The sequence below is a fragment of the Arachis hypogaea genome, chromosome 13 (assembly GCF_003086295.3).
Source record: "Arachis hypogaea cultivar Tifrunner chromosome 13, arahy.Tifrunner.gnm2.J5K5, whole genome shotgun sequence".
In the NCBI taxonomy this organism is placed as follows: domain Eukaryota; kingdom Viridiplantae; phylum Streptophyta; class Magnoliopsida; order Fabales; family Fabaceae; genus Arachis; species Arachis hypogaea.
Window position 1 is genome coordinate 37801500 of NC_092048.1, and position 13580 is coordinate 37815079.

The following is a 13580-nucleotide window of genomic DNA, read 5'->3' on the forward strand; positions in this document are numbered from 1 at the left end:
ATGCATTAAAGGAATTGAAGCACATTCATAGAGCTTGAATTCTACCATTTATTTACTTCACCAATCAGCATTAGGGGCTATCTAGTGTGCAGATCAAGTTTCATATCAATTTATAGATATTTTTTTTGTTGTATCTCTTTTTGACACGTATTGTGGTCTTGGATAGAGTGATGCATGGAGAAGGACGCGCTCATGGAAATGGCTAGCTGAACCTAGATGGATTGGATAACAGTTTCACGGATTGGACCTTTTTGGTCGTATGGAGTGCTTTTTAGATAAAAAAAAAAAAAAAAGGATGAAACAGGTTGAATGGGATCTTTAGCAATCTCTCATCCTCACACAATGCTAGTTGCCAACAGAAGGAGGAGCATCTCCCTTAGAAGAAAACCCTAGGTTCCTCCACTGCGACTGTCGCCGCCGGAATTCTCACTATCGCTGTTAGCCTCCATAGCCAATTGCGAGCGCCGTCGCCGTAGTGGTGGAATATCGCGTTTTATAACCCATAATCTTGTTTCATCGCTCTTTTTCCGCTCTGCTCCCGTTTTTTCTCGTCGTGGTCGCATTATTTAAGTTTGAGGAGAATTCTACACCTCATCGTATACTAGTTCACATTGACAATTTATTTTGTGAAAAATTTAAAGTCAAATTCATTTTACAGTGGTATAATTACGGTATAAAAAGTTAGGAAATAGATAATTTATTTTGTGAAAAATTTAAAGCCAAATTTATTTTACAGTGACATAATTACGGAATAAAAAATTAGAAAATAGATGTTAGTTATTTTTGCCTAATACTCTAATAGATAATCACTGTCATCTTCTAACCATAATCGGGGCAGAAAAGGTTACGAAGAGTAGAGTGTTCTCAAATTGAAGTTTTTTTTTCTTTGTTTTATGATGTTTTAAAATTTATGAAAAAAAATTCTCATTTTTTATATGTTAAGATCATATTTTTCTGTTGATTATTTAAATTACTATTTCATATAAATGATGTGTCTTGTCAATTATATTTTATTTAAAATAATTAATTTATATAAAATATAGTACTTTTAAATAAAAATATAAAAAATTATATCATATATTAATATGTGTATAACTAAATTTTTTAAACAATATAAAAAAATAAAAAAGAAAGTAATTTTATAAATTTAATAATTAAAAATTAAATTATGAAAAAATAAAATGTCTATGTAAAATATATAAAATAAATAAATTTAAATTAAAAAACTACAATTAAAAAGATTTTATACTGTTAGGTGAATTATTTTAAAAGAATAAATATGATTGAATAATTATGTAAAAAATATACAAATTTTAATACATTAAAATTAACGTTTATGTCCTTAAACAATTATTATATTATAATATTCATTATAATTTTTAAATATTGGTTATCTCTCACTCAATTAAAAAGTTTATTTTTATTATAATATTTATGATATAGAAAATAAGTTTATTTTTCTATCTTCTTTAACTTTTATTTTTGTTATAATATTGATCTTTTTCTTTCTTGGTTAAATGCTCACACACACACACATATATATATATATATATAACCACATAATTATTAATTAAGAAACAAGATTCTTATTAAAATTTAAATTATTTTAAAAAATTAATCGAAAAAATTCAATTCAGTTTAAATAATACCTATTTTAATCATATTATTGCTATGTTCAAAATTAATTATATATTAAAATTAATTTTTACATGTAAATAGTATCTAAAATATTTTCATATAAAAAAATAAATTTATTAAATACTTTAATATATTAAATTATTTAATATGATTAACACCTTTAAATATTTAAAAGACTTATTTAAATTTCTATAATTAGTGATATGGTCCTCCGTCTTACTTTTCTCTTAGATACTCCTAAATCGAATCTTAAATAGGTAACGCAAGACTAAATTGAATTAGGGTGGTTCGATTTATAATGTAGACTAATCTTAGTAAATTAAATTGGGGTAATTCGATTTACTATTATAAATCGAATTGAACCGTTTCGATTTTTCATAACTAAAATTTCAGATTTTCAAAAGCGAAGTATTATCTCTTCTACATTATTAAATTGAATTAACTTAATTCGATTTACATATATCCAAACTTTTAAGTATAAACAAAATTTATATGATTCGATTTATGTATATATATGCAAATTGAACTTAGCTTATGCAATTTACAAAAATTCAAATAGGACATACGTTAATCAAACTTCAATATAAAAGATATATGTACAATTTTATTTAAATTCCAATTATTTGTTAAGATAAATTACCTTTTATGTTTGATATGTACGTAACTTTTTTTTAAACACACGTAATCTTTGTAATGGATTTAAAATTTTGTTTTAAAATTATTAAAAAAAATTAATAAAATTAAAATAAACTTCATAACAAAAAAATCTTAAAATGAAATATATTATTTCATCTTTATCAAGTATTAATATCTCGTCTCATCTCATTATAAAATTAATATTATAAAAAAATATTAAATTAAAAGACTCATCTTCCTAAAAAGTGTGTAGTTGTATTCAAACTTTATTCAGTTATCGATTCTTGATATTTTTTTTCTTCATTTGTAAATTCAATTGTATTACACATATAATACAAACAACAACATCATCACTTTGTTCTATTAGGTGAAATCGGCTACATAGATCAAATGACACCATTAAACTCTATCATGTCTAAAGAGAGATTGTTTATATGTCGATTTCGTTTGACTATTTTATGGATAGTCTTCCTAAATCTTCCTCTATCTTTCATCTTTTGTTCATCTTCTATATAATAAAATGAAAAAAATCATATATAAGAATATATTTAACATTTTTTTATGAAAAATAGATCTTACTTGTTATTAGATAAATGTAAAAAATATTTTTTTCTCCATACTTGTGTAATTGAAAAAAAGATTTTTAAAAAAACCCATAAAATGAAAATAAAAAATAACCTTCCTCCAATTTTAATTTAAAATTGCAATTCATTTTAGTATATTCTAAAAGAGAAAAAGTAACAAAAGTAATTTAATTCTAATAATATACTTTTACTACTATAAACCCCTTTTTTGTCCTTTTTTGGTGAAAATCCCTCATCTTTAGAATTTTATTTTTTCACCTAACTTTATTAACAAAAAACTCCTTCACTGCAATCCCACCTAAATAAATACTAAGAAAAAGTTAAATCGCCTAATCTAGTTCGAACCAGTTTTACTTCCTTTAAAAAGAATACATCATTGATATTGCAAAAAGAGAGGCCCAGCCCAATAGCATTAAGGGGCCCATACACATGGTATTTCCGTTGACAACAACGGCTACAAATGAAAGATGCAAGAACGGAAAACCCACCAGGGGCACGTGTCAGGACCATCTCTGTACGTCTATAAAATGTTGCATCTTTACAGTAGAATTCACCAAGTCCAAAAAAAAAGAAAACAGTAGAATTCACATACGGTGATAATTCATCTTTGATCTTGTGCTCTTACCATACTTGTTTCTTTAAAATCCTTTGGTTCTTGATGTAATCAAGTGGTGGAAACTCGCTTACATAAAACCCTTCAAAGTCTCTTATGTAATTCATCTTCGATCTTGTGCTTTTACCATACTTGTTTCTTTAAGATCCTTTGGTTCTTGACGTGATCAAGAAGTGGTGAAAACTCGCTTGCATAAAACCTTTCAAATTCTCTTATGTAATTCATCTTCGATGTTGTCCTTTTACCGTTCTTGTTTATGTTCTTGTTGTTAGAAAAGATTGGACTCAAACAGTCCCCTCTACTTTTATATTGTTCCTTCTTCCTGAGTTTTTCTTTTGTTTTCCTTTTTTTTTCCGAGGATAAAATTTTGTAGATGCCATTTTTGACGTGTATGTTAATGACAATGTTATTTCTTATTTTTATAGATTGCTTATTTTCACTCAATTCTTAAGAATTCCACGTTTTAATTTAAGTAGACACAAGATTGGAATTGAACATTATACCACGCACAATTTTGGGACACAAGATTTTGTTATATATTATTTGCTCTACAACAATTTCAATTTAGTTTCTTATTTTCCATCCAATTCTTAGCCTTCTTTTTTTTTTGTTAAAAAAAAATTTCATGATGCAGATTTAGTTACATGGGCCGTGGAAAAACAGAATTGAAGTGCCTCTCAACTGAGAAAGATCGGAAAGACAGATTCAAGACAAGAATGAAGGGACTAGAGAGCAAAATGAAGAAATTTTCTGACAAATGCCAAGGATCCGAAGCATGCTTGATAGTTTATGAAGAAGGTAGCAACGCTGCGCCGATGATTTGGCCAAAAGATTCTACAAAAGTCAGGTCCTTAATTAAAAAGTATGAAGCTCAAAAGAATGTGAGGCCTCCTAAGATCTTTGATCTCCAAGACTTCTTTGAGCACAAGAAGACCTTGGTTGAAGCCGAAACTTTGAAAGCGCGAAAATGCATCTACAGTGTCAAGTATCCCACTTCTGACTTGAATATCCATAGCTTAGATTTCGAACAACTGAGGATGTTCATTGGTATATTGGATAACAAGATTGGTGCGTGTGCTGAAAGGATTAACATGCTTAAAAATAGTCAAAAAGTTGAAAGTAACTTCAATTTTGGACACAATGTTGATCGGTACAACTCTCAGATTCAACCTATGATGCCACTTAGTTATGATATGGGTTCTAGTTCCCAAATGGGTCTCCTCAGTCCAAATCCTATGGAATTGATGGGGAGTAATTATGGACTGGTGAATTGTGCTAATCAGTTTGAAGATTCTGTGTATAGTGTTATACAAAACGGTGCTTTAGTAAATTCAACAAAAGTGAAGGAGCCAGAGCCTATGGTTCATTATGACACAAATGTGATGGAGGACACTACTAGCAAGAAAGATGAAGAAGTCCGTTTGGTTTGTACTGAGAAGACAATTGATAAAGTAAATTCCACAAATCAAGTTAGTGAGGCTTTGGATTGGGAAAGTCAATTTGCTGAGGCTGAGGCATGGGCTAGTGACTTTAGTGAGTTTGAGAATTGGATGAATCAACAAAGTGAGCATTCGGATTGGACAAACCTGAGTGAATTTGTATGTTGACGTTGTTTATTTTGATGATGTTAATTTGGCTAGTGGCTAGTATGGTGGGATCTTTTTGGTTTTCTTATCTTATTGATTTTAATTTCAAAGTTAGGTTCCTTTTTGCGTATTTTACAATTAAAAAAAAATGTCTTCTTTTCTTTGTTATTAAATAAGAACAATTAGAATCCAATTGATCTAATCACTACAAGAAATAAGCTTTCTGCTACGCTTTTAAAGCGTGCCAAAAAGTGCTAAAAAGGGTGCCGACAACTTTTTGCCATACTTTTTGAGCTATCGACACGCTTTTGAAAGGGTCACATCTGCCAACGTACCGATTGTTCTATCGCCACGCTTTTGTAGATCTATCGGCACGCTTTCTTTTTTGCCACGCTTTTAGCCATATGTATTAACCTATCGGCCCGTTTTAAAGGCTTACAGAAAAGTGAAAAACATCGGCACACTTCAAAGAAACATGGACCTAATGCCACGCTTTCAAAGCGTGGCTATATCTCTATCATTAAAAAAAATTTGACATGTGCTTTTACACATACTCTAATGCACTTCAAAAACAATAAAAAACATTGACTAAAATCATTGAATATCATTTAAAAAATTAATTAATGAAAATTAGTATTACATTAATAAAATTCAAACCAAATTAGCTATATCAATCTCTTATAACCAAAGTAGTTATAAAATTGGTTATAAAATACATTGGGATAAAAAATATCAGTACATATAAAACTTATAAAGTCATTAACTTATTCTATCTCTTGGAAGAACTTCTATCATTTTTGTAGCGCTTGAGGATTTCATATTCTTCATGCATGAATATCAATGCAGTTTCTTTACTTCCCATTTTTCTTACCTGCAACAAGTTTAAAAGAAATGCCATGAAAACACACTCAACCATTTTATCTTCATTTAATAATGATTTCAACAAGTCTAAGCACAACTACAGAAAACATACTGCAGTTTTGTATTGTAACTATCAGCTTGAAAATGCTGTTATACCCTTTCTGAAACCACAATCGCCGGAACTCTGTAATGATGGAATTAAATGAAAATAAGTCTCAGCAAGGATGCATAAATTGCATAAAGCTAAAACAACACAATGCATGATCCATTTATGCTCTTGAGAAAAATAAAATTTCTCTTTGAAGTCAAATAACTGCCTAGCATACAGCATTACAAGTTCCAAATTTCATATAAATCAGATACAACAAATCACCTATAAACAGTTTGTAAAATATATTTATATATAAATATATATAATGTAGATGAATGCCAATATTGAAACAAGATGAATGTCGTTATCATTCTAGGTGACAGAAACAAGATGAATGCCAATATTGAACCAAAGAACATCTTGACCAAGTACCTAAGTGGGTCATGCTCTTCTTCAGAAGTGCTGGTAGATGCATACATTGCTTTTGAAGATGGAAGAGCTTCTATCACTACATCTGCCAGGTCTGTATTGAAGGAAGGGCTGAGACTAAGAGCAGGAACACGCACCCAATTCTTGATGCCAGATTCAAGAGCCAACTTCCTGTACTCCATGTCAATTTCTTCAAGGGTCTCTATGTGCTCACTCACAAAGCTGAGATACCAGGAGGAGGAGTGTCTTTTACTCTTAAGGCTATTTCACAACTTTCAACAGTGTCTAACGCAAAACACAATTAAAATTAAAAACAGGGGTAAAAGTCCAAAAACAATGTACCTCACTGGAACAGCTAAAAGACTCCTCACACCTTTCTGACCAAGCTCAACGAGAGTTTCATCTATATATGGTTTCAACCACTGTACCGGGCCCACTCGACTCTGGAAATTCATCCAACAATGGCATAAGAAACAGAGGCTCGAAAAGGTAAGCCAACAATTCAGCAATTAAAAAGCAAGTTAAATGAGGTTCAAACTAACCTGATAAGCAAGAGTGTGCTCATTGTTAATTCCTCTAGCTTTCAACTCCTATATGATCAGATTTGCCATCACTTTTTGCACTGATAAAAATAATAATAGCAGTAAGTAGAAGCAGAAGTAAAAGTATTGATATGAGGTGCTCCATTAAGTAGAAGCAGAAGAATTTTAATTGATCACAAATCATTAGGTTTTAATGTTTTAGCATATATGCCCCGACCAAGTATGAAGGAATTGTATGAATAGCTAAATCAAAAATATGAAACAAACAAGCTAGATAGAAACTCTCGACCATTCCATACAAAGAGAGAAACTCTTGACCACTTGGGAGATTTCGGTCGAACCAAGTTAAAACTAAGACATCAAGTTAACAGATTTCTGTTTTAGAAGAGCAATATGTACCCTTCTTCTTAAGCACGTTCAAAACCTTCTTGGTAGGGCCTGCTATCATCGAACTCCGAAGTCCAAGCTCCTTGGAACTATTTCTTCCATGCTAGGATCTTCTTATCCCCTTCACCAATTCAACAAACCATAAAAGAAAAAGCGGTCTTAGAATCACCGCCAACATCAATTAAACAGCACAGGAACTCCAATTGAACATTTTGAGAGAAAGAAATTATCAAAGACTAAATATTAAATTTAAAAAAATCAAAATTTGAACAAGAATATTTAGATTGTTCACTTGCCTAGCTGAGGAAGTGGGGATGGGGTGTTACATGCCTCTGCGTCAACGAGAGCTAGGAATTTTAGGACAACCTTACGGATGCACTGGAAGCGAATTTGACAATCGATTTTAGTCAAATGCATGATGTATCACAACATCAACAAACCATTTAGTAACATATGAATCAAGGACACAAATCCAATAGTAAAATAGGAATACTTATAAATAAAATTTTCTCATTTCAATAGTAAAATAGGAACACTTCCATACCAAACAAATTTTAATTACGAAAATTAGCATCAATGTTTTTTTTTTAATAAAAGTCCTTAAAAATTTTTAAATTCTCAAATTAGTCCATTCAGGTAGTAAGCAATATAACCTGGAGAAATTCAAAGACTAATTTAACAATTAAAATTTAATGAAAATTAAAATATCTGATAAAATATTCCTTTGAAAACTAATTTAGGATATTACTTTTATTAGTGAAGATAGTAAACCCCAAATTTTTACCTTATATTGTTTATAATTTTTACGTATAGTGCAAATATATCTCAGGCTATCCTGTCCACGTGGATTAAAAACCTCATAACATTGCTACTCTGATGGTATTTTGGATTTGGTCCCAAAACCTGATGAAAGACTAAGATGCTTTCTTGGGAGGGGACATGTTATAAAGAAGGGAAGTAATTGATTTGATGGTAATAATCTTAAACAACAATAGTGTGAATATATATACCAGCAAACCTGCAAGATGCAAAAAAGCCCTGTAACTATTTTTCTTCATTTAGTGTTTGGGAATTACGTTAAAAAAGAATAATTAAAAAAATGAGTGATTATGATGAATATGTTTAAAACATGCACTAAATATGTTCCTGGAACATGCAAGTATTTCTCCAATATTATTATTAGAAAATCCAATTATAATTCCAATTGCCAAATGCACAACATGAACACTATATTTAGGATTTGAAAAGAAAACTCACCAACTTGAAAGCCAGGAAAGTTATCAGCATCAAACATGCTTGTTCCTTTCAAACCAAAATCCTGGATGGCCTACAGAGGAGTTGGATGCAAACATTAGGTCACCCCAGAAGATAATAATCAACTTCATACCATATACTTACTTACTTTATAATTGTATGCATTTACCTAGCAGTGGTGCTTTACAACAAAATTACAGTAACCTTAGGAGGTTTAGTGTAGGCATGAAAATCAAGCGGTACATTATACAATATCATTTAACCATAGGTGAGGTTGGTGTAAAATACCCTAGAACCTATTACCCTTTCATAACTTGTCTTGTATAGTCATATGCTGGTGCACTACAATATATACATGCCAATGTATTCTATAATACTAACATAAGTTTAAGATTCATCTAAAAAATACATGCCAATGTAACTATTTGCTCTGAGGCTTTGTTCTGATAACTATTTGCTCTGAAAGTAACAAACCAATGAAACTGGTAAATCTGTAGATGATAAAGCAAAATACCTTCTATTTGCCATCAGCTGTCTGCCTCTGTAGTAAAGAAGGACTCCTTACATCTGAAAACAGAAAATCTCCAAGATCTTCTAAACGTCTTCTGAGATCACCAGGAGAAATCTTTGAAGAATGCTTCTGTTTGACACAGATTACAAACAGCCATACCTACTACTATCTGTGTACCATATGTCTGAATGAACCTGCCTAACAAAATTCATCAGCATCACATACGAATCAACATAGAAACCCTAACTAAATAATAATTATCAGAACAAGCCAAGGGGAGGCCAACAAACAGAACCTAAAATATTAAACAAAGAAGGAAACAAAGACACATGGAGCAATAACATTGCTGCACAAACGTTCACTTTTAGTGAATTATCTGCTTCTACAAAGAACTTCAGGCAGGAGTGCCTAATTGGGGAAAGACTTCTCTTTTTGTTAATTAGTCCAAAATAGAGACACAGAGAAACAGAGAATCAGGGAAGAAAGACTTACCAGTGCTTACGGTGCCGATTGAGACAGAGACAGAGGGTTCGGAATCCAACGAAGGTTTGCGAGACAGAGACCACTGAGGGAGTAGGAGGGCACGCCGATGCCTGGGAGGGATAAAGAAGGGGACGACGGCTCGGCTACGACGCTGGTCTGACGAAGGCGGTGATGCTCAAGACGGAGAGACAAAGGAGCTTGAGGCGCAGTGAATCGTGCACCGCGGAGCTCGAGGCGCGGTGAAATGAAGACGGTGGAGCTCCAGGCACAGTTAATCATAGAGTAGTGATGAGAGTGGTGAATGAGAAAGTGATTTAGGGTTTGGGTGTGACGGAGAGAGGGTTGGGTGTGAGGGTTAGATGAACATGAAGGCGAGCATGCTGGGTGTGAGGGTCATCGCGATCGGCTTGGTGCAACGGCAGCTTCCTGGGTGTGTCGGCAGCTTGCTTCTAGGTTAAAAGTGAATTCGGGAATAATGTGAAGTGTATCAGCTGTTATCAGATCACTTCCTATTAGCACGCTTTAAAAATGTCACCGTTAGAAGACAAATTAGCCACGCTTTTAAAGCGTGCCGATTTCTCTCTATAGTTATGTTTTTAAAGCGTGACAAGAAAAAAGCGTGACTAAAATACAAATTAGTAGTCATCTTCATAAAGCGTGTCGATTTTTCTCTATGACTACGCTTTTTAAGTGTGGCAAAAAAAACGTGGCCAAATCACAAATTAGCTGCCACCATCATAAAAGCGTGTCCATTGACCACTTTTGGCCACGCTTTAAAGCGTGACAAAAAAAAGTGTGCCAATAAACCTTTTTTCTTGTAGTGAATTTAGAATTATCATCACTTTGAGTCTTAGCAATTTATTGAATATAAAAAAATATATCAATTTATTAGGGAAGCATTACGAATTTACAATATAATTGAATCGGATCATATTTAAATATAAACTAAAAGCATTACAAAATGAAATATCGTATTAGTTTATGGCAACTACTCAAATGAAGATGCTAAAAACATCTTTTTATGAAGATTCTTGTGTTAAAAGTGTACTTTGTTTGTTTAGCCACACTTTAAAAAAAATAACACTTTTGCAACACATCAAAATCAAACCATACATTTTATCATCTAATGGTAAAAAAGAAGTATCTTCATATGAAGACAATAGTAAAATCTTCATGGTAGTATCCACCTTAGTTTATTTCATATTCTATTGAACATACATGTAAATATGTAACTGTATTTTTTTTTAAAGCCAGCCATAGAAAACAGGCATAATTTTTGTTGGCCAATAATTTTGCAAAACACAGCTATATATATATATATGTTAGAAATAAGAGATTAAATTGGAAAAAGAATTTGTGTATTATTGAGTGTATTCAAGTTGTCTCAAACGATACAATATAAAAGGATATTTATAAGTGCTAAAAAAATCGTAATAATAAAAACGTAATATCTTATAATAAATATTTAGATATGCTAAATAATGCTAATCGATCATAATTGATCCAAATTATATTCTAACATCCCCCTCAACTTATTTAAAACAACGAAATAAAAATTAAAAAAAAAACTGCATAAACTGATAGAACGGGTGCAGACGGAACTGCCGGAAAGAAGCGCAAACGAAACTGCCGCTTGTCTGAAGGAAACGCAGACGGAATTGCTTGAAGGAAGCGCAGACGGAGCTGCTGCTGTCTGAAGGAAGCGCAGACCGAACTGCCGCTATTTGAAGAAAGCGCAGACAGAACTGCCGAAAGGAAACGCAGACGAAACTGCCAGAAAGAATGCAGACGGAATTGTCAGAAGAAAACGCAAACAGAACTGCCACAAGGAAACGCAGACGGAACTGCCAAAAGGAAAGCGTAAACAAAACTGCCACAAAAAATGCAAACAGAACTGCCACAAGGAAACGCAGACGGAACTGCCAAAAGGAAAGCGTAAACAAAACTGCCACAAAAAATGCAAACAGAACTGCCACAAGGAAACGCAGACGGAACTGACAAAAGGAAAGCGTAAACAAAACTGCCACAAAAAATGCAAACAGAACTGCCACAAGAGAACGCAGACGGAACTGCCACATGGAACTGCCACGAGGAAACGCATACGGAACTGCCAAAAGAGAGCGAAAACTATATGATTTCTCCATAAGAATAGGTAAACAGCGGATGCCATTGGTGTTTGACCATTCGACTCAAAAAGACACAAGACGGAGAAAATAGGCTAGTCGTGAGGTGAAAAGGCATAAACGAAGTGACAAAAGACAAGAAAAATGGAATGGAAGAAAAGTGTGAAAAATACGGTGATTTCACCAAAAGAAAAACAACATATCTTTTTCAAGGAGGATATATTGGCTCTGATACCATGTTGGAAACAAGAGACTAAACTGAAGAAAGAATTTGTGTATTATTAAGTGTATTCAAGTTGTCTCGAACGATACAATATAAAAGGATATTTATAGGTGCTAAGAGAATCGTAATAATAAAAACGTAATATCCTATAATAAATATTAAGATATGCTAAATAATGCTAATTGATTCTAATTGATCCTAATTATATTCTAACAATATATATGAGGGTTGTGATTAAATTTGGTTATATGTACATGTTTGATTCAAAAAAAAAAAGTATTTCCGGTTTTTTAAAGAAAATAGCAATACGATTTCGAGGCAAAGGCTCCTATTTATTATTAAGTATATGAAAGTCGTCGTAATACTTCTCACTATTAGAGTAGCGCAGTCGGAAGCGTGACCTTCTAATAGTAAAAGTGTTACACTGGCAAAGGAATGGCTATGATGCTGTTCTGTAGATCCAACAGCGACGGTGGCCTCCATCACCGCCGTCACCTCATTCTTCTTCTTTCATTTGTTAATCTAGCTTTCTTCTCTGTGACCGTCACTGTCGTCGCCACCCTCTTTTTCTTCTTCCATCATGCTTTCTTTCTTCACTATCATTTTCTTCTTCTCTACATCGCCGGAAGAAGTCTTTCTCTTGCCGGTGCCAACTACATCCTCTACCAAGACTTGCTGTTCTGTCTCTCATCTTCTCCTCGCGTTTAACAACTTTTTGCCTTCTCTTTTTGTAATCTTTTGTATGATAAATTTGAATTAACATATATATACTAAGATAAGAATACAGTTAGAAAATAATTTTAAATTTAAATTTGAATCAAACTTCCGTTCAACACTTATCTATTATATAAAATACATCACTTGTTGATTTTATTAAACATTGAACCTACTATTATTCTCTTATTATATATTATTAGATGTAAAGGTGATCGACGTATCACTTACAGCACATCATTATCATCTATTAAAAAATTATAAAAATATTATATATAAACTAAAAACAAAATAAAAACATGAATTAGTGTAGCGTTGTGAATAGTTAAAATTTGATTCCTGATTATAGGATTAAAAATAGCATTTTCTTTTTTAAAAAAACTGATCGAGACAAAATTTCATAGAGCTTAAATGACTCCGAAGCATCCTATGCGTAGCTCTTTTATTATTTTTTTTCCCTTAACTTTGACCACTTATTTTAGTCGTTTAATTTTAGTATAAAATATAAAAATATTTGACTATTTTAATATTTTATATTGTTATTATAATAGTACAAAATGTTAATAATGTTTTTAATAAAAAAATTTTAATTATAAAGAGACAAAAAATTATTAATATTTTATAAAAAAATATTATTTTAATTATAAAAAGCAAAATATCAATAACGTTTAGTTGTTTTGACAAAACATTACTGATATTTTGACAAAACGCCATTGACGTTTTATAAAAATTAACTGATGCTTGATATCTTTAGTCGTTTTTAGGTTTTTTTTCATTAACTTTTTTAGATTTTAATCAATATTCTTATTTTTCTAGTGAAATTTTAATATTAATAAAATATTTGGAGTTGTTTTAGTATTATTATGTTTTTAAGAATTTTTAATCTCAAAGTAATCAAGAATTAA

At 31.7% G+C, this 13580-nt stretch overlaps 1 protein-coding gene and 1 long non-coding RNA gene across 6 annotated transcripts; one reads left to right on the plus strand and one right to left on the minus strand.

Annotated features, from left to right (window-relative positions):
- The first annotated feature begins 3341 nt into the window (after positions 1-3341).
- LOC112738124 (uncharacterized) lies at positions 3342-5167 on the plus strand. Of its 3 annotated transcripts, none has more exons than XM_025788422.3 (2): positions 3342-3451; positions 4106-5167. In XM_025788422.3, the coding sequence occupies exon 2, from the start codon at positions 4116-4118 to the stop codon at positions 5076-5078; it is 963 nt and encodes a 320-aa protein (XP_025644207.1). In that variant the 5' UTR covers positions 3342-3451; positions 4106-4115; the 3' UTR covers positions 5079-5167. The 3 variants fall into 3 exon arrangements, with proteins under 3 accessions (XP_025644207.1, XP_025644204.1, XP_025644205.1); XM_025788419.3 differs by having other exon boundaries at positions 3411-3569; XM_025788420.2 differs by having other exon boundaries at positions 3414-3687.
- A 474-nt stretch (positions 5168-5641) lies between these two features.
- Positions 5642-10111, minus strand: LOC112738125 (uncharacterized). Of its 3 annotated transcripts, XR_011869635.1 has the most exons (11): positions 9625-10111; positions 9136-9326; positions 8625-8694; positions 8152-8385; positions 7664-7745; positions 7380-7488; positions 6981-7060; positions 6781-6881; positions 6442-6660; positions 6031-6102; positions 5642-5928 (listed from the first exon to the last, which is right to left on the minus strand). It is a non-coding gene; the product is annotated as an uncharacterized lncRNA (long non-coding RNA). The 3 variants fall into 3 exon arrangements; XR_011869633.1 differs by lacking the exon at positions 8152-8385 and having other exon boundaries at positions 9625-10101; XR_011869634.1 differs by lacking the exon at positions 8152-8385 and having other exon boundaries at positions 9136-9330; positions 9625-10101.
- Between the last annotated feature and the right edge of the window lie 3469 nt (positions 10112-13580).